We start from the raw sequence: 21,890 nt of genomic DNA on the forward strand, positions 1-21,890 counted from the left end.
AGAGCTGGCCGGACCTGATATCACCTGAGATGATTTCATTCGTGCGGATGACGATGCCGACATTGCACAACCACTAACTGACGAAACCACATGCAATACGAGCAATCCCCAACTGCTAATTACCTCATGATGAAGATGACGAGAGAGTCGACGACCATCCATTGCCGTGAATGCATCAACGGCAATTACATCTGCTTCGTCTCTAGAGCTGCTTTTTTCAGCAAGGAATTCGGCGAAGAGCATATGGTCATGCTGTAGAGCTTCTAAAGCCCAGTGCTAAGGTATGTTTTCAAGAAACTGACACCCTGAACGGATTTAAAGGTGCACTAAATATGTATCTGAACTCGTCTTCTTACCGTGGGAACTCGATCTGCATGTTCCGAACATTCTTAGAAACATCGAATTATTCTCCTATGCGGCCGATTTCCCTAATTTAATTCGAATTAAGCGTCCCGGCTCCGGCCTTTTTTTTTAACTCAACGCTGAAGGTAGGAGGAGTCAACCAACGCGTTGAGGGCCTTTCAGAGAGTCCTGTGGGGCTTGGCGCTCTGCCAACGGTGGAGTGATACGTAAATCAAAGATTCTATGCGCATTTTTATTTCCGTGGGCCTGATTTGCGGCTATGATGTCTGCGACTATAACTATTTATTCAAATAAACATAAAAAACATAATAAAAGCGAAAGCGAAGCCGCTACGGGACTGGCTGCAAGGCACTCCACGCGTTGGTTGACTCTGCCTAACTACCGCGTGGAGTTCAAAAAAAGGCGGGAGCAGGGTCATTTAAGCCCATTTAAATTGGGGAAATCAGCCGCAGTGGACAATAATTTGCAGTTTCTAAGAATGATTGTAACGTGTAGATCGAGTTCACGCCGTAAAAAGACGAGTTCAGATCCTCCTCAGCGCGCCTTTAAAAGAAACATAAACGTCACAGTTCTGTGAGTGGGCATATATGGCTGCAATATAGGAAGTTCACTAACTACTAACTTCAGATACAACGGACGCTATCCGCACAACCGTCAAACTTGTTGTAAATAGGCTCAACTGTATACATATATACAATTTAATTTAGAAAGAATCCTAACCGTAAAAAGGATAAAACACGACGCTTCGCACCTTCAAACCTTACCCAAAGATGTTCCTAGACGATTGCTTCTAAATCCAACCTAACCACCAATGCAGTTTACTGTCGAGCGGAAACAGCAGGGTAGCCTTCCATTTCTCGACGTTCTACTCACAATACACGACAAAGGCTTACGGTTCTCGGTGTACGTACATACAGCCAACCCACAGGAGAAGGTGTCTCCAGTTTGGCTGCACCCACTGCACTAACCACAAGGCATCTGTCACAAGAACTTTATTGAAGACAGTGGACAGCCTGTCCTGAAGAAAAAAAGGAGGGAAAATGAGCGAGTTGTCATGGACCTCCAAAATAACGTATAACCCACCTCTTTCATTCGCGCATCACTCAAAATCACAAAAGACTCATCGAAAGCAAAAATAATTTCACCTCTGGCCAAAGAATACGCCGTCAGCATTTTCAGTCCTTATGCAGAAGGCGTCAGTGAAACCATGACCCATGCTGTCTGCAGGGAAGGGGCACAAACGGCACATAAACAGATTTCCACCATCGGACGCCTCTTCCCCCCCCCCCCCCAAGAAAAAAAAAAGAAAAAGCCCGTCGCCCGTAAGAAGAGTCTCAAGGCGTGATATACAATGTCCCCCGCTCGACGTCGTACATTAGCGAAACCAAGAAATTCCCCGAAAGAAGGGAGCAGCACAAAACGGCTGTCAAATTAACAGGGATCGAATCGCGGTGGCGGAACACTGCCAGGCATGTGAGCACAAGACTGACTTCCAGGGAACAGCTGTGCTGGACACCGAGCCGCGCCTGCACAGAAGGCTCTCACTTGAGTCATGGCATATTCAGCAGTGTTTCAGTGGTTTACTAAACAAGGGCTTAAAAAGGCAGGCTGCAACTCGCCCGCCGTCACAACTGAATAGGGAACTGAGTAGCTTCCGAAATGTCGCGTCTTTTCTGTTGTTGTTTTTTTTGGTTGGCATAAGTACAATTTAATTTAGACAGAACGCTAACCATAAAAAGCAAACTGACGCCGGAAGAGATCTCAAACTTTGTCGACGCCTTCGAGTGTGAGAAACAGCTTCACAGTCGAAAGGACAAAAAGTGTCGTTATTTTTTAAGTGCGTCACCCCTTTTTTGTAAGTAGAGGCGCACCAGATCACCAAAAGTGGAAAACCATGTGTTAGCGCCCCATCTCTAATAATCCACACGAATCAAAGTGTATTGTTAGATAGGTTTAGAAATCATTGATCATACGTATGTGTTCCATGTGTTTCTACCATGCCTTATCCATGATCCCGCGCGTGATCAGGCACCTGTTATTTTTTCACCCCGCCTCCCTCCCCTAATTTCTACATATTCGGCCACTTCTGGTTTCAGTAAACCGCTGCAAGTAGGGCCTGTCTCGTCGCCTCTTCCTCCGCGTTGTCCTCTTTGGCGCTTTCATTTTCTACAGATTCTAAGAAATCCGTCAAGCATACTTGATCAGGGTTCAAGATGGCAGAGGCATACCCCAGCTTAGGGTGGACAAATTATTTTTATGCAAACAATTTTAAGTTTCATGCTTCTCGTCATAGCATTTATGGACTAGTATTGTCCGTCTGTGAGCAGCCGAACGCTAGTAACGGTCACCTTCCCTTCCAGCTCACCAGCGCTGCGGCGGGGGGGGGGGGGGGGGGGGGGGGGGAGCTTTTCTGTCTGGGACGCGGAACTCGCCGCCCGGCGGCGATGACCGTAAAGTTGACATCGGAGCAGTCTGGCCGGTGCAGGCCGCCAGTAGTGTGAAGGGGCCTTTAATCCTAGGCAACACAAATAGCAGTGAAAGTGCTTTGACTTTGGAGCACGCGTAGCGTCGGCGCATTTACACCGCTTGTGTAAACGGTGACGGTTGCCACGCTAAGAATTGCGGTGTCACAAATCTCCGCGCACATTCTGAGGGCTGGCACAGCGCGGAGGCGGTACCACAGGCGCGTGCCGTATACAGTACTGGAGCATAAAGTTGGTTTCACATGCAAGCGAACCGCTCGCGAATTCCGCCGTCGCGGCGAATGCACCCTCTCTCAAGCGGCGGAGAAAGCCCCAGCGGCTGGAGCGGCTAGGTTCGGGCAAGTTGGAAATTTTCGCGGCGGCGACGCGGCAGCACCGCACCTCAACAAATGACGGCCCGGCGTTGCCACGCCAGTTTGCACGCCGCACGTATGAACTTTTGTTTAAAAAATAAATTATGTAAAGGGCTGTTTAAAGCTTAAAACGCAAGAATTATATTTATTTAAATAAACTGTAAAAAGAAATGACAAAATAATGCTTATATATTACGCTTTTTTGTGTTTGCAGGCCACCAAAACTGGTTGCAAGAGCATATCTTTTGCCAGCAACATTGGTTTTCGCAGCGGTGGGAAACGCGCAGCGGCGAAGCATGTGAAACGAGAGCTCGCGAACTGCTTCGTACCGCCGCGCCGCAGTTCGCTCTGTTCGCGAATTCGCTTCCATGTGAACCGCCCTTTAGAGGAAACGAACCCTGGAGTGCGCGTAACCTTGTGTGTGCTGCTGCCTTCTCCCCTTCGCTCACCGGTGCGGTGGAAAAAGGATCACGCCCACCATCGATAATTAGAGAAGTTTGGAGTAAATGTTACTCATTGCCAGTCTTGTACAATTGTTACAGAAAATAAGTAGCCGATTAAAATTACAATTACTACATCTTAAATGTAAGGGATTACAGCGCTCAAATACCGCCCCAGAAAGTAACTGAATAACTACAGAGCCGTAATTCATTACCAATTTTCTTTGAACTTTATTACCATAATACAAACTCACACAAACTACAATGAACTACAACAATAATAATAATCATAGTAATGTTTATTTCACCACCCAATTGTACATGGTGGCAGGATGTCCACACTAAAAGCTGCCTCTTGGACAGCTTGACTAGGCCACGGACACCCAGTTACTAACTTTGGCAACAAAAGAGTGGGTCACACGACTTTCAAAACATAAGTGGTAAGCAATATTACACACGATCACAACAAGTACTTCCCGTAACAAAAAAAAATGCATACATGAGTTAAACAAGGGAATAATAAATTTAATTTGCTTCAGAAGCGCAATGGTGAGTTAGTAAACAGTATTATAACAACTCCTTGCACGAGGTGGTTGTTAGGGCAGTATTTTTAAAAGAAAGCGCATTTAGCAGACATGGCAGTATGTTAACACTAGCAACTAATGCCGCGGAAAGCGCAACCACGTTCGCGCGCGGCCGAACTATGTTTGACGCATTCAGACTATATTTGACGCAACCACATCGTCACGAACGCTTCGCACCAGTAGCCTTTTTTGCAAAGAGGTAATTCATTACCACTAATCGATTACACAAAAACAATAACTGACTTACCGAAATCGTTACCGTTTGAAAAAAGTAATCAGTTGATTACAGAATTTCACAAAAATATAATTAATAGCAAGTAATCAATTACGTTCAACTGCTCATTTCCGACAGAAGGGGCGTAGCCTTGGGCGTGCTGAGCGATGCCTTTCTACTGCGCTCGCGTGCTGGCGGAGCCGGGTCGGAAGAAAGAACTGAAATTTTCTTAAAACCAGTCTACACGCTTGATCAATGGCGAAGCGTACCCAGCGCGAGGATGAGAGCGCAAATGTACGGTTAAAGCTGTGTGCATGTGCGCGCCTGCTTTGATGCGAAGAAGCGAACAGACACGGCGCGCGCCAATATGTATATAAAGGACATTGAGCGCTTTCTTCCATCCCGTGCCGCCGCCTAAGCTTCGGCGAAACGCACCCGCACGACTTCCGTATTGCTCCGCACGACTCCTGGACGACTCGCCAGCCACGCACCAGCGAAGCAGCGTGCGCCAGCCTGCGGGACGGTTCTGTCGTCATCATCCGGTCATCGGACTGTCGCAGTGCCCGGAGAACAAATGACGTTGTGCTTGTTTGTCTCTCTCTTGGGTTAGTGCACTTTAGGTGCAATCTCTCTTGTATTGTAGTCTCCCTCTTGTGTTACTTTGCTTGTGTTGCATTGTTTTGTGGAATCACTTTCTATGTCTTATTACGAGTGATTAGAAAAGCCTCTGTATCATACCTTTGCTATATCAAGTTTGTTTTGTGTGGGAACCTTTGGCTCCGACTTATGCTCTGGCTTATGACCGGCAAAAGATGGGCACCAAACGGCTACCCCCCCCCCCCCCCCCCCCCCACCCTAGACAATTGCTGGTTTGTGGCTGAGCTTCCCACTCTTAGTCGAGGGCAGCGCCTTTGCTGTTGCTGTTTCATATTCAAGTAATCGCGGCCTTTCCAACAAACTAGTTTTGAGAACGGCGCATATTCTCTGACCCGCCGCGGTGGCTCAGTGGTTAGGGCGCTCGGCTACTGATCCGGAGTTCCCGGGTTCGAACCCGACCGCGGCGGCTGCGTTTTTATGGGGGAAAAACGGTAAGGCGCCCGTGTGCTGTGCGATGTCAGTGCACGTTAAAGATCCCCAGGTGGTCGAAATTATTCCGGAGCCCTCCACTACGGCACCTCTTTCTTCCTTTCTTTCACTCCCTCCTTTATCCCTTCCCTTACGGCGCGGTTCAGGTGTCCAACGATATATGAGACAGGTACTGCGCCATTTCCTTTCCCCCAAAACCAATTATTATTATTATTATTATTATTATTATTCTCTGTCTCCTTTTTCTCTGTGCTTGTCAAGTTTGCACCGAAAAATTCCGTGATGAAAAATACACCAACTGTAAAAGGCGGCAGCTTGGCGACTTATGTGGAATTAAAAAGATTAGGATCATAGTAACGCCTTCGGCGCTGGATGTGGTTAGTTTCTCGGCCACCAGGCAGTGGGAGTCCGGGAAGGACACGACTGGGACAAGTTATTAATTTACTAGAGTGGTTTGCTAACGGACGAGGCAGAAAGCAACTTTTTTGAAAAATCTTGGGGGGAGGGGGGAAGGCACTTGGAACCACACAAGCGAATCTGAATGAGGAGGTGTCGCAGGGGTCGTGGCTATGTTGTTGGTGCCCCTTTTTTTGGGCCGTTAACCAGCGGCCGAGCTCACGGCATTCTACAATGTCGTGGCGTTAGTGCCAACGACGGGCCTCCACAATGTCGGACTGGTAGCGAAAAACGCATCTCTTGTGAAGGTTGGCTCACGTGCGTAGAGAACAAATAACGGGGAGGATCCAGTTATGATATTAGTAGCAGTGTTAAAAACGTATGTGACGAAGAGAAGAGCGTGGTTCCGGTTCGGGTTGTCGCAGTTAACTTACGTGGACAGCAGGTCACTGAGGGTTAAACTGAAGCGCTCGCACTAGTTATTTGTCTGGTAGTTGATCGCCTCGCGTGTTGTTCTGAAACATCGGTATTACTGTCCGCTTTCTCGCGTGAAGTTACCTCTTCATCATGAGTCACCTGATCTTTTTTCACGGCGCTCTGAAAGAACAACTCACCTTTCGAGGTCATGTATTTCCTACGGTTCCTAAGGTGTTTGGGTTGTGGCAGGGTAGTCACGGAACTTTGCCGTACCAATGCGAGTACGAGATAAGCTCGTTGTTCACTTGTAAAGACAAAACAAAAATATAAGACGTAGCTTGCTAAGTATTCACATCAAAATTTAAAAAGTGTTTTAAAAGTGTGAGATTGAAGTTTGCTACTCGTACTGGCACGTCTTTTTCGCCAAGTGCGCTAAGACCAGCATGGTCCTATAGGGCCGCCCAGTGCCCTTACTGCGCTACCTATGCTGAGTCTTCGCGGCCTTGTGTGTGCCAGATAGTGTCAGTTTCTATTCCAGAAGAGGGCAAATACGGGCTGGTTGGTACATGTTTTACGAATTGGAAAAACAGCGCAATCAAAGACGTCTCAATCTCGTCTTTGATTGCGCTGTTTTTCCAATTCGTAAAATCAGTTTCTATCTTTGTCACAGCGAAACTTAGTGCTGGCGTAAAATTTTTATCGTGGCGCAGTGACCTCTGGGAGGAACCAGCGCCTACCCCAGCCTTGTTCCAGCGAATTGCCCCTAACACCTGGGTTGTGAGGGCCGAACTTGCACTTTGACGACCAATACCGGTCATAACAACTGGCACACCGGCAGAATCTCAAAAGATGTCTTTATTATCAGTAACTTTGCCCAGTACCCGTGAACTCTGAAAGAGTGCGGTGAGCGGCAAGTTGGTTCCACGTTATGAAGACAATGAATAACTGCGCAGAAAGAACGGGACAAGAGAGAAGAACCACACGGGACAAAAGCAGGCTAACAACAGATTTATTGCACCAACACCTCCTTTCTTCAACAACAAAGCGCATGCGCACCAACCAATCATCTCGTCTAATCAAGAAACTCCAACTCCTTGCGGTACAGGTGTATAGAAGCCTCGCTAGCACGTTTGTCAGGCCGTAATCACGAAATTTTCAATGCTTCGATAATCTCTCTCTCGCTTCCGCTCGTTCTTGTCTCGTCCTTTTTGGGCAGTTATTTATCCTTTTCATTACTCGTAAAGTGTCTAAGTCTTCGCACGGAGGCTTAATCTATCGCACATATGCTCTTAATTCGCTGGCCAGAGGATCTTTTTTTCAGAAATTAAGAATAACAATGATATGTCTCCCTTCGGTGAGCATTTTCTGCAGTGTGGTGAATCACTAACACTGGTATCTGGGCTCATCTCTGTCGTGTCGTCGTTCTGTCCCTATTAGTTGGACACTGTTAACTATCTTTCTTTGACACGGTGGAAGGCAGTACGTACGGCATCATATGAGAACGGGGAGTTGTCAAAGCAAACATTCATGTGGCCATTGACTTCCATAGTTATTAAATTCTAGAGAACAAAGAATTTCATTCCTGAGCTTTTGTTCAAAAAAGTAATGCATTGATATTAAAGAATTAGTCCCGCTGCGTAAACGTATTTTTATAAAAAAAAAGATGTAGCTCGAGCAATTTTGCTCGCATAGAAGGATCTTCTATATTTTATACGGTATGTCCAGAAAAGCAAAGGCAGAATGCAATACAGCAATTGAATGTGAGCGTACAAAAACGGGTTGAGTATAAATTACCAAGTCTTCTTCTATATAATCATCAACCACTAAATGTTGTGGGAAATTATGGCAAATTGAACCAAGTTGTACAAATTATATTCCCGATTTTTTTAGGCACTAGAAGAAATGCTATGCGAAAAGGTTGCTTGACATTGACGGGGGAAGGAAGAAGGAAGAGAGGTTAACCAGAATGGCATTCCGGTTGACTACCCTAAATATTCGCGATAGAGGATTAGTCTTCACAACATAATCATCAGCCTTACTACACCCACTGCAGGGCAAAGGCCTCTTCCATGTCTCTCGATAAACCCTGTCCTTTGCCAGCTGCATCCACCCTTTGCCAGCAAACTTCTTAATCTCATCCGCCCACCTAACCTACTTCCGCCACCTGCTATGCTTACCTTCTCTTGGAATCCACTTCGTTACCCTTAAGGACTAGCGGTTATTCTGCCTTCGCACTACTTGCCTTGCCCAAGCCCATTTCTTCCCCTTTATTTTGACTAGGATATCATTAACCCGTGTTAATACCCTCACCCACTCGGCCCGCTTCCGGTCTGTTAACGTTACACCTATCATTTCTCTTTCCATGGCTTGCTGTGCTGTCCTTAACTTAAGCTGAACCCTTTTTGAGCCCGCACGTTTCTGCCCTTTTGGTGAGTACCGGTGAGATACAAATATTGTAGACTTTTAAGGGATATTGGTAAACTGCCATTCGGACCTGAGAGAACCTACCACATGTGCTCCCCCCGTTCTTATAACTCGCAACACTGAAAGAAAAAACCTTACTCACGTAGGTAACATTGCTTGCTTCTTGAACGCCCCTGTATTAAGCCAGTCGTTCCTTTCTTTCACAGCAAAGAGTTCACTCCGATAATGTTTTTTTTTCAGTCATTAAAAATGAACATATGAAGCATTTTTAGAAGGTCTAGAGCAGAACAGAAGAATGTAAGCAAGAAACATTTAAATAATCCTTTTTATTGCGCACATAAACTTGTACAATTTACTCCTCCAGGAAAACGTTTGGATTTTCAGCAAGCTACACGCCACAGTGCTTCCAGAAATATAATTGTGGCATACAGATCCTTCATGTCAGTTGGCAAAGTCTGCAAAGAAATCAAACGATAGCATAAATTACTACGATGAGTTTTGAACGCACGAGAAACGCTCTTGACCTCCAGTTGCATTGTTCGCACCTCACTGCCCTACTTCGTGAGGAATTGAAAATAATTTTCGTTGCTTAAAGCGCGCTGTTTAGTTTAAGCAGTACGAATACCTTTCTGATTGGCTTTAAGAAAGCGGCACATTAACTTTATACTAAAGTTATATTTCTGGAAATAAAATCAACATTACTATTATAAGAGAGTTTTCAATTATATACGTGAAGATACAATGATGCCGTACGGAATCTGAAAGCAAAATTCTAGCTTTTCTGGTTATTTTATTATAAAAACATTCTTCAGTTCACCAAACGATGCAATGCATGAAGGAGCTGGACACCGCAGCGGACACGGGACAGAGAAAGAAGACGACACAGGGCGGTGTGTCGTCCCGTGTCCCGTGTCCGCTGCGGTGTCTAGCTCCTTCATGTCTCACCAACTGGCCTACACATCTACCCTCCTAAGATGCAATGCATGCTTATCGCAACTCGCGCATATTTTAGATCGGAATCTAACGATGGCAGGCCCGTTAAGGAAAGAGAGATTACGGAATGATACACGGGCAGCTGACAGCGATCAGCCGGTGCTGACAGAGTGCATCAGTAAGGGCCGTATGCAATAGTGCCGAAAATAGTGCAATAGTTAGGAAACAAAGCCGAATGAACCGATGCGTGTTAAAGATAAGCAACTGCTTTCAGCAATTCAGTGTAGTACTGCTTGTGTAGCAACATATCATTGGTAGTAAAAGTAGTGTCTCTGTACTTTCCGACTTGACCGGCATGTAGAAAAGCGATAGGCAGAAGCGCTCACGTGTTTCCTGCATGGATGCATCATACGCAGCTGCACTGAAAACCATTTCCGAGCGCCTGCAAGAGAACGACGAACAGTGTACAATACATCCACTCACATTACTTCATTCGCTACTTCTGAAATTAACTGCGCCGTAAGCAAACGCAGGAAACATTAATTCGCTTTTTAAAATGGACGACCTTGATTTTGTGCGCAGCATGGTCTACTTGGATTGAAGCTGCATGTGGATTATGCAGGACACAACCCCGGGATGTTCCGCATTGAATAAAAAAATCTTATCTTTGGTAGCAATCCGGCTTTCAGAGCACAATGAATAGCGGTAGAAGAGAAAAATTTTGGTTGCTTCAGTGTTTTTTTTTTCATGTGATGATTTTCAAAATATATCCTTCATTGTTGGAGCTGGATACTCATTACCGTAAAGTAATGAATGCTGGCTGTCCTTATTTCTGGAGTGGCACTGAATGACCCATGGTTAATTTTACATTTGATCCTCAACCATCCTAAAGTCACCGAGGTAGCTCTAAGTGCACCGAGCCCGTGCTCTGTGGTAGAGCGGCGGCGCAAATGCAGTGAGTTGGTTTACATCCAGCCAAACTATCAGGAGGAACACGATTCTAATTCACTGATAGCGTCAGTTCGAGTTATCCTCCCGCGAGTCGTGCAATGTGGAGTAATGGTTGATCTAAAAGCGGACAATGTATGCTTGTTGAGATAGCACGCAGGATTTTCCCGCTCTCGGAGAAGTAATTTGAGGACATCAGTGTGAAGTCTGGTGGTAGCATAGAAGCCTGGGAATAATTACTCCCTTTTAAGTACTAAAGATCGGCCCTCGGCTTGTAAGGCGTACAAAAACCGCTAACTAAGAGCACATTCACAGCCGTTCGCGGACGTCGCCTGGCCGCTTTCAGACTATTGGTTACGCTCCTCGAGCACTAGAAATGTGAGGATCGAACACCCTTACAAAAATTTCTTTAGGCAGTCTATAGACTGACCATAGACTTCTCTGCATAAAGTCTATAGAGTCTCAATAGACAAACCTCAGAAAACAGTCTATAGGCACTACAATTTCTATAGGCAGTCTAGAGACCGTCTACAGATATATGGCCATACACTTTTAGTAGACTTTGGTCTGTAGACTGTCTATATACTATCAATAGACAAAAAGAAATATCTATAGAAATTCAGTAGAGTCTATAAGAAGTCTACAGACCGTCTATAGACCATTTGTAAGGGAACAACGAATCGCCCAAGCCATTTGCATAAAGACCACGGCTGCCATGTGTGAATGCGCCTTATCTCATACGTAAGGGATGATTTAACGCGCACCAACAATTGTGCACACAACTGTTCTTATCGCTTTGCCTCGCTCTCTACTTCACCGCGTGTGCACGGTATTGAACATGCGTCCTCTTTCCCAACTCTTTCCCAACACAACAATGCCCTGGGTACTGAGCCAAACCGGAGGCCCAAAATCTGTCTTGTCATCCTCAAAACACAGAAAACGACGTCCTAAGCTTCTTCGTTGCTCAGATCAATCACCTTCAGAAGTCGGGGCTGAATGAGCTCAGCCGCTGGTTATAACCGCTGGTTAAAACCAGTTATAGAGTCGCACAATTCCGTTGGCTTCACTGCGGTTGTTTCCTCAAGACAGTGCTGTGATTTCCGATACCCACTGAAAGCTACTTCGTGCTTACTTGGCCTCGCAACACATTTTTTTTTTCAATATAGGGTACACACTAACGTTAACTGGGACTTTAGTTAATAAAGTCAATGTAGAATGAAAGCTTGAGCGTAGAGTAAAAATAAGTGATACCTGCTACAATATGTCTTTTTTTACTAACACCCAACACCATATTCACGCCTTGTTTGCATCCAGGGAATGCAGTTATAACGATGAAAGGTGATAACTTACATAATTTTCGAGGGACGCATTCGTGGCACACCAATGTTTCGCGTTTTGAATTTTATTCATAAAAATTCAACGTATTTCTGCAATTACTATTAACGGAAAGGCTATATCTAACTAGTGTAACGACATGTAAGTAATATCTGGTTTACAATGATCCTTCACTGGCGTCAGATATATAGGCATTATTAGTCCAACGTGCAGGATTGCGATCGGCCCTGGTGCTTGAAGAAGTCTCGATGAATCAACTATGTGATTTTAAAAGTTGCATATAACGCAAGAGGACTTCTTCATATTTACTGTGCGCAGAAAAAAAAGAAGCGAAACACATATTGAAAATGTAGCACACCACGAAGCTGCGAGCTGAAGCTTTTCGGAGCCCTGTAGCTTACGTTTGAAGCGGCACTCCCCACCCTCTTCCTCCAAGATAAATCCGCCTACCTCGAGAAGGCAGCGCATAAAAACATGAAACACTAGAATTTTCAGACCACCACAACATAAAAAAACACATGATTAGCATTGAACCAATGATAACACTATATATATATTAGACAAAGCGACACTTTCAACTTTTTTTGTGACTAGCTTTCTTCTGGAACAATAATACCCGGGAGGAATTTTCTTCTGCGGTGCAAAAGTACCAGAACTGTTCATTATTCTGGGCATACCTGATGTTTCATTTTATATTGCAGGTACGTGTACCTGTTCACCGCTTCTCGCAAACTGCTGATTAAATTGATTACACCCCCATCCGTCAGGGGCCATTCGGGTGTAAACATGCAAGCACATGGAAGCGCTCCCTCACTGCTGATGAGAAATCCTTCTTGAGGTGACGTGACTTTTCTTTGCTACTATGTCACCTAGCGCTTCTTGTCTAATAGCGTTTTAGTGTCGCTACAAGTGGCATATTTCCTCGAAAAATTACAATCAATTAGTTAACCGCTCAATAAGTCAATCGCTCAATGAGTCAGTAGGTCTTAAATGTCAGTTCTTGCATACAAACGGGGGTAGCGAAGAAAATGCAGCGAGCTATAGACTGCGTGACAGGCCTCACCATCCATTTTTAAAAGTCAGCAACAGCCACGAGGCCGAAAGCGGACAAATAATAATTGAACTTAAATTAGGTAATTATTTTCGATAATTAAAATCAGTAATTAAAAATTATTGGTCAACTGTTTGGAAAAATCCCCCAAGGCGGATTATTTTTGTAAAAAGGGAGAAAATTACTCATCTGCATCAACCCAAGCTCAACCATACGGCTACAAAAGAAAGCTATACAGCTGCCACTGAAATTTCGTAGTTCAAGGAAAATTCCACCTGGTCGAGGGTTCGAAGCAGAGACCACCCTTCACCGAAGCAATCGCTCTACCAACTGAGATCACCAGGGCGGCTAGCAAATGCTAGGGCGAGGGCGAATTATTCGATAACTCGAAGTGGGAACGGTGTTTATAATGAAAAGTGATGAATATCTTGTCCCTCAACTCTGCGAATAACGTGTTACACTGTGGTAATAACACTCACCGATGTTGGGCACGGCGTCTCAGGAGTAAAAAAGCAAGTAAAGCTCCGATAACGGCCACAGCTGACACCGCCACAATGCTTGTCACAATAGGAGTCGTAGCGCTGGAACCTAGAAAATAAGCGAACAAAGAAAAGTTTCGCACGTGCATGCGATGCTTGGAAGACAGCTGCAAGCGCATGTAATCTTTGCGCTTTCACGGTATATACGAAAACCGCTTATACCTTCATCTCATAGGGTCGTAAAAAAATTACCCCGCGACATTATTATCATTTCCGGAAGAAGCAAATTTAGCATCGCTAGCAAAACTTTTTTAACAAAACACAGTACCTTACTAAGGGTGGCTTTCAGATTGTTGCACGAGCAACTTGACTCTTCTTATCACGGCTGAGCGGTGGGCCCAATCGAAACTCGTCAGGTGCCGTGTTTTAACCAAAGTTATGAAATTATTTAATATTGTCGGCAGCAATGAAATCATATTTACACAAAATACAACTTCATTTGAAGAGCGCAAGATCAGAAACAATCGCCAAGTATCGACAATGTCATCCTTACGAACATCGCAGATTTATTTTACCGAAAAGCAGCCCGCTGCAAGTGGCGCTCAAAAAGACAGAGGACATATTTCTACAGATTTTGTTCTTAGTAAACATGACATGCGGCTGTTTCTACCAATGTTGGCCAGGTTGATATTGGTCCCAGTGAAAAAATCTTGCATTACTTAGAAGACATCATTTTTGATCCCCCCATGCACGCACACACACACCAGATTGAAAGTCGTGACAGTTATACCAAAAATGACTTCGTGTTAACCATTTTGAAATAAATGATGGGATAGCGTTACAGGCACTGTGAGAGTAAATGAACATCATTAGGGTCACCCCACGTTTCAGCAGTAGGAAAAAACTGAGAAAAATACACCTTTATACGACTAGTTAGATGACAACCCCACCTTAATCCTCTCCCTCCTCCCTCTATTCTCTTCCTATTCTACTCACCCCCTACACCACAGCTCACTAGACACAGGAAATCAGATGGTTTTGAGTTAAACTTGCCTGCATGATGGACGGACTTGCATGCTCGCACGTGCAAGAGTAGCTACGGTATAACATGAAATCAGTGCGTGAGGCTTGCCCGGAGTATAAAAGAGATCACTGTATTATAAATATCCTAGGTATAACAAATTCCGCCGAGGTTTTGTTCTGTATTCACGAAGCTTAATCAGCGAGCGTTCAATATTAGAGAAGTTTTCCCGAGGCTGTCAAGCCTGACTTGGAAGATGAAACACGAGCGCCGTCGCTAAGCTTCAGCTTTGAAAAGAGAAAGACTTTAAACTGCCTGTCATGTTCTTTGCGTGGGAGTCAAGAAAGTTGCATGAGAGCCGTGCTATCTTAGGGGAAGATTTTTTACTGAGTTGTGTCCTGCTAATTCTGCTTTCACTCCCTGCGTTCTTTATTAAAACATGACCTTAAGAAATACTGGGGATAAGAGACTATCCTATGGTGGTCATATTACCTGTGACGGCCTCCTTGCCTCTTGCTGGCTTGGAGATCAGCTGGCAGCGCGTGCCCGCGTAGCCCTCAGAACAGTTACATACGGGGCTCCGTCCATAATAAGTCCATGTGCAGGAGCCTCCATTCAAGCACAGCCGGTCTGGGCATACTGGTGGGTAGGCGAGAAGGAAAAAGATATGTATTTTATTAACACCAACTAAAAAAGTTGTTCTGCTGCGTTTACTGGAACCAAGACAGATCTGACGAAACACTTCTAAGGTATTCAACATTTTCTATCTAAGATTTGCAGGTACCAACAAGTTTATTTATCGTTGTGTGCAGCCATTAAAAATAAGAACCGACTTCCATAGGAGCCCCGTGATCCGAGACATTATCCCCAAAATACGAGATCTGGGAAACGTTGTTAACAATCTATACCTAAGTGTGATCAAATGACTAGCTGGCTCCGCTTCCGGCTCCTTATCTACGTCACTGCATCACAGCACATGCGTTAGGACCGGCAGGTTACTGCACGATCAATGCTTCCTGGAATGATACGGCAAGATATGCTATGCCAAACAATAGCCTACGAAAAACGTGACCGCGGTTAAGCCGAAGATACGCGCTGCTTGCTGTTGCGTCAGCTATGCCGACTGCGTTAAATTAAGGTTCTTGCATTTTCCCCTCTTACCCGGCCCACATTTCGGAGCATAATCGTGTCTGCTTGGATTCGTGTATGCTGTTCTTATAGAGAAAGTTTAAGTTGTTCAAAACATGGCGGCCAACACTGAACCAGCAACTAAAGCCTGACAACTGTGTGTTTTATGTCTGAACATCAGGTTACTGCCAAAGCCATCTCACTACGAAATCAGTCCTGGTTGGATAAGAATTTGCAGCCTAAAGACAAGGTGATAAAACTCGAAACTGCCGTGCGAACCATTCTTTAAGATACTTTAGTTTTTACTCTTCAGGTGTAGCTGAAAGGACCTGTCAAGAAGTTTTTATACTGAGGCTCAGACTGCAAAACTCCGCTCTACAGTGCTTGCTCCCAGGCTCGTCTCGCAATTGAACTGAAGAGCAAAATAAAAAAAAAGAATGATTGCCTCATAATACTAAGTTTTAAAAAGAAGTGATCTACGCAACATGTGGCTCCGGCTGTTAACTGTCAGTACATTACTGCGCACAAGCGCGCTTAGTGACTTCCTATGAGCTCCGATTCGCCCTTGAGATTCGAGGGCGCAGAAAGAGCGCTAAATTCTACTCCCCCCGCTTGGCCGTTTCGAAACGCACTCCGACAATGGTGAGGACGGCAAGGATACAAGATCATCCTAAAGGGCACCAGGCTGGCATGGCTCAAAATATGGCACCAGATTGACGATTGAGGAATCCGAGCAGCCTTTCAAGAGTTCAACCGTGCTTGTAATACCACACTGAATCACATAAAGAGCGCACGTTTCGTTCTTCTAAAATCTGTCAGAACTAAGGGAGTGCGTTCAATGCGCGTGGTTAAAGATTCGGCGCAAATTTTGAAGCGGGTTAACAGGGACAAAAAGTAGGGTACGGAATGAAGGATTCACGCGGCACGAGTCACCTTATATATATATATATATATATATATATATATATATATATATATATATATATATATATATATATATATATATATATATATATATATATATATATATATATATATAAACAAAACGAAACGAACTCTTCAGTGCGATTTTCGGGCGAGAAAGCATAGACAAATACTTTCCTCTTCAACATGAAATTATAACTTGCTTCGTGGTCCCTAATGTTGTCCAAACAGAGCAGAACAAAACATAACTCTAGCACAGCTCACTGCATTCAGGCGAAGCCAAATCGCAACAAGTGCCTTCAACAGATGACACTTTAGAGAATTGTGTAGTATTACCTAGTTGTTTTGCTGAAAATGCAAAGTACATTTAGTACGCGATTGAAAAAAAAAATGCACTTCTCGAAATCCAAAATGGGGGGTTCATTGTTTATGTAAGCGCGTTCATTGCGTGAGTAAATACGGTACGCCGAAATGCAGGAAGCCGTTGGGGATAACTGTTACGCTACTTCGTGCATATCGTGCTCTGTAGCAACATCCCGGATATCAGTTATTTTTATGTTTTTTGAACAGCTCGGCCTAACGAGCAGTGTGTGCCTTCCAGCATGGCTATACTCCGTTTCCTACATCACGTGCAACGCCGTCAAAGCTAGCACTGTTTTTCGCTTTTTCAAAAAGTAGTGCGTACTTTGTGGCGAGCGAAAGATGGTAAATGTTTTGCCTCCAGGCTTGTTACATGATATATTTTTCATGAGCTTGATTAAGTCGGCTCTTGTTGCTGACAGCACGCTGCCGCTTCATCGGGCCTGAGACCACCCGGCCGCCACAAAACGAGAACGGAGAACCACGCCTTCCTTCATTTTGCAATGCGGGCTGCTTCTGTACCACTCACAGCGTTGCGCATGATGTATGAAACGCGGTTTAGCTAAGGGGCATTCAAGATTAGATCATGCATTGAATGCTTGGTCACCATCTCATTTATTTTGTTTTATTTGTGTAGTTTAAACTCCCAAAGCGACTCGGGCTATGAGGGAAGCCGTAGTGAAGTGCTCCGTATATTATGGACCACCTGGGATTCTTTATAACGCAATGACATTGCACAGTCTACAGGTCACTGAGATTCTACCTGCATCGAAATGCGACCGCCGCGACCGGGATCGAACCCACGTCGTTAGGATCGACAGCCCAGCCACTCGTCGACATGTTCGATTTACCTAGTATTTCAAATTTCACTGGCTGACGAGTGGCAAAAAAAGATCTGAAAGATCTGCAATTGTTTTTGCGCAGAAATAAATATCTCGAAATCACTAGAACGTGGGCACCTGCATTTACGAGCGTTATTATTTTCGCGAATTTTATTTACAGGTAAGAAAAAAATACTGCGAAGGCCGCGGAGCTCGCCCAAGTATATTTGTCGGTTTCGAAATATTGTTCCCCTTTTACTGAAATTTTGCGAACTTATCACGGGGAAAGTTCGTGTGCTGACTTCCGAGGTCTTTATCTCAAACGGGAAATAAGCTGTAAGAGCAAATATTTAATGGTCCATTCTTGACGATCATATTACGGCCCAAAATAAAATTCATCGACATCTTTGCACGGAAAAAAATTTTATGCAACTTTCGAGAAAACGCATAAGCCCAAGCACATCGAAAAGCGGTTAAAAAGAAATATTTGCGGCAATTTGGACCACAGTTCAAATATTACATATCATATACATACTATATTCACCCAAGATTTTCTGCAATTTTTTTAAAATATACTTTTTTAATTAGAAGCGCATTCTTTTTTCAGCACAGCTTTGTCAGCTGTGCAGCACATCAGAGCGCAGTTAAAACGTGATAACTTATTGGCTGGTTAACTAATAATGAATATTTAACTTTTTTATTATAACTGTTAATCTTATCGGGAGGTGGGTAGCCCTCCGTAAGTAATATGTTTATCAGTTTACAAAATAACGATAACGCAGTTACCCTCGGCGCTGTGGACAAACATATTTTGGCCATTTCTGCGTGTTACGTGCGCTTTAGGGGTTGCTTTACCAACAAGATTTTCGGAAGCGCAAGCATTTTGGCGCAGTGTAGGCAAAATTTGTTGCGCCACATCATCGAGGATAACTTCATTCCCAAATTTCTAAAATCTAACGGTATGCTACACAACTCTCAATAAATAAGGGGACTAACTGTTAAGAAAGTTCAATAATAATTAACAAGCCTACTAGTCAGCACCTCTAGACCGCTGCTGAAAAAGCGTTCTTTTAACTCAAAAAGCCTATTTTTGAAAACTGTAGAACATACGAGGTTACGCAACTGGTATATTTATTTGTATATATGATTTAAAAACACAGACGCATAATTTTGCTGCTGTACTAGACGCCGCACATCTGAATAGACCATCAGTTATGAATAAATTAAAATGTCTAGCAAGGACATGCATTGAAATTTTTAGACGGCATTTTCCATTATTCTAGGGTGCGGCTAGTTATAAATGTGATAGGATTGATGTTGCCGTTTTGCAAAAAAACACTCGGCTTCTCTGTAACGAAATTCCCTGATTGATGGAGAGGGTAGTGACGTGAGCGGCATCGGCAAATTAGAAACTCTGATGAGTAGAATGTTCGACTACATTTCATTGCATTATCATGTGGGAGTATACTAACGTGACTTACTCTTCAACATTATTCCACCCACAAATCCCCACAAATCTCCCCACTACTCCACCTCAATGCACACAATAGTGCGTTTTAATCCATGCAACAAGCAATCTTAATCCGTTTTCAGGGGTCGGCCTACTTCGAAAATTTTAGGGGCCTTCGGATATATTTGCGGTGGGCGAACTTCAAAGTCTATCGCATTTTCTCTTTTTAACCTTGTGGTTATGAAGGCGTCATATTTTTCTTATGCAACTTTCACTGCCATTTTTAAGCTCAAAATTCTGTATTTTAACACACGAATCTTCCTGTTAAATACGAATGTATTCAGCCTTCAAAACTAATATTCTACAACCACAAATACTGCACTTCGCGCTGTCTGAAATCTTATCACCTAAATACTTTAAAATTCATTGACATATCTTTAACGTATATGTCATTTAAAAACAGCAGTGAAGAACATAGGTTTTGAAAGAAAAATATAGAAGGAATTTGCAATGTTTACGCTTATATTTTCGGAGCCTTTTCACGATTGAGCGGGCCTTTCTTTGGTCTGCTCAGTCCAAGCGTCCAAGAACATTCCTAATTAAAGGGCAACAGTTGGCGTACCCAAATTTTTAAATATCTTATTTAACAGGCAGCCGGAAGTAAATGTATTAATAAATCACAAATGGCAGATTGCGAGTCTGCGATCTGCGTTACACTAACGTCACAGCGCAGTGAAAATGCTAAAAATTCCTTTGCAAGAGCTGTATGGGATCCTATGACATATGGGATCCTTACAGACAAACTTTGGAACAAGGAGGCACGAGAAGGTGCATGTAATTAATATCAACATTGAGTGTAGGACATTCGGAAAATGACGTTGACGATACTTTAGAACTTTTTCAGAGTTGAACAGCACCGTCCCTATTAAGGTCATTATTATTTTCGCAAAAAAGTGGGCTAGCAATTAATAATGATTTATAATATCAAACTCAGGCTTAATGAGTTCCTGCAAGTCAGTGCTTTGAAATATTTTCTGCGCGGAGTTAAATCCAACTCTCGTTGCAAAAGAAAAATTTATTTACCCACCACCACACAGGAACTCATCCGCACCGCCGAAGCAGTCATCCTGTCCGTCGCAGAGAAGAGAACGCGGAAGGCACGAAGGGGATGTTTCGCCAGCGCAGAAAAATTCGTTTTCCTGGCACTTGTCGGCGCTTCCTGTGTACAGAACATTAAACGATATGAAGATTAAAAACAGATTCACAACGGTGTGGTTATTTTTAATCTTACAGCAGCAGTTTTTGATTCCTACTGAACAACAGCAGCCAGCAAATGTCAGTCGTGCTTTTTCCAAGCAAATGTCGAAGACCTCCAGTCTCTCCTTAAAACTATGAACTATAGCGGCATGCGTTTAAACTTGCAGTGCTCCAGTAAAAATGTAAGAGCCTCTGAATGCAGTTTCAATTATACTGCTTGAAATTAATACCTGGCATAGATGTATGAAAAATGGACACAGTGCCTATCAACACGCTTTTAAAGTTGAAACAAAAAAATAAGGCATCCTAGTCCTAATTTAAAAAAAAATGTGCAAACAAAGTGATTTTGTGTTTATGCGTGCCCCTCAAGAAGCTGTCATGGTTGCTTCAATAAAACGAACTTTCAACAGAACTATTGGTGCACTTGTGCTGTTCGGGGCAGAACTCCCCGGGACGCGCAAAAAGTGATCTCGGTACACAGGTCCCAAGCCTGCCAGGGACCACCTCAAGTCCCAGAGGGGAACTATCAGACTGTGGAATGTGGTTTCGAGGCACCGGCTAATGACAAAAACTTTTTTTTATTTGTTGCTCAGGCGTCCTGAAGGTTTTCGCGCACTCGAAGGGCAGCGTATACGCGCGAAGAAATTTTAAGAAAAATCTATCAAAAAAATAACCCTCCATCTCCAAGTGACCTGACATATTCAAAGTTTTCGCAAGAATCCAAAAATGATTAGCGGCCGTGTCTGTAACAGTGCTGTCTCGGGTAAGAAAACGCTGCAAATCGTCAAGAGACTCGGAAGAAGGCAAGATCTTGCAGCAACCATAGCTACTGAAAGTCTGCCCTACCCTTATGCATACACTTATTTTAGGCATGCTTTTAACGCGGCGGTACCTTCATGTGACTGGTTGTGCACGTTCAACAAGCACTGCTTCGAGCCGCAGCCGTGAAACCATGATCCCATTTTCGCATATAAACAGAAAGATGTTGTCTCAAAAAAGATGGCACGTACCCACGGTGTGGGATTGCAAGAACCAGAGGAAAAAAAGAAGACAGAAAAGTCAAGTAAGTTATACTAAAAGGCAATCAATAGATGCTCCTGAGCGCTGGCCATTCACTTGGCTGGGGTCGCTGCTGATGGTAACATCTTCCCCTCCCCCTTCCCGGTTAATTGTTTTTCTCTCAAATAATCCTTTTCGGCACTAGACCCGTTTAACTTATTTTATGATCGGCTTTTTTCTACCCGCGATACAATAGTGGTGCAGGCAACGTATTCTCCTTACCTAAAGCTAATATCTGCAACTTTAATTCGTGCGAAATGCGGATATTACCAACTTCCGTGCCATTTTTTTTTTGTTACACTAAGCTATTATCAGCGAATATAATACTGCAGAATTCGCCGAGGCTTGGCAATTTGTGCATGTA

At 43.9% G+C, this 21,890-nt stretch overlaps 1 protein-coding gene across 3 annotated transcripts in view; it reads right to left on the bottom strand.

The window, feature by feature from the left end:
• Nucleotides 1-9,074: 9,074 nt before the first annotated feature.
• The window catches only part of LOC144128190 (MAM and LDL-receptor class A domain-containing protein 1-like), a 118,048-nt gene continuing 105,232 nt past the window's right edge, over nt 9,075-21,890 (bottom strand). For 2 of the 3 annotated variants that reach the window (XM_077661341.1, XM_077661339.1), the window contains 5 exons: nt 20,298-20,429; nt 15,020-15,169; nt 13,507-13,615; nt 10,080-10,135; nt 9,075-9,215 (listed from right to left, as the gene is read on the bottom strand). In XM_077661341.1, the coding sequence (XP_077517467.1) occupies nt 9,202-9,215; nt 10,080-10,135; nt 13,507-13,615; nt 15,020-15,169; nt 20,298-20,429 (461 nt within the window). In that variant the 3' untranslated portion in view covers nt 9,075-9,201. The remainder of the gene's footprint in view (nt 9,216-10,079; nt 10,136-13,506; nt 13,616-15,019; nt 15,170-20,297; nt 20,430-21,890) is intronic. The other variant, XM_077661340.1, reaches the window with a different exon arrangement.

The sequence above is a fragment of the Amblyomma americanum genome, chromosome 4, assembly GCF_052857255.1.
Source record: "Amblyomma americanum isolate KBUSLIRL-KWMA chromosome 4, ASM5285725v1, whole genome shotgun sequence".
NCBI lineage: Eukaryota > Metazoa > Arthropoda > Arachnida > Ixodida > Ixodidae > Amblyomma > Amblyomma americanum.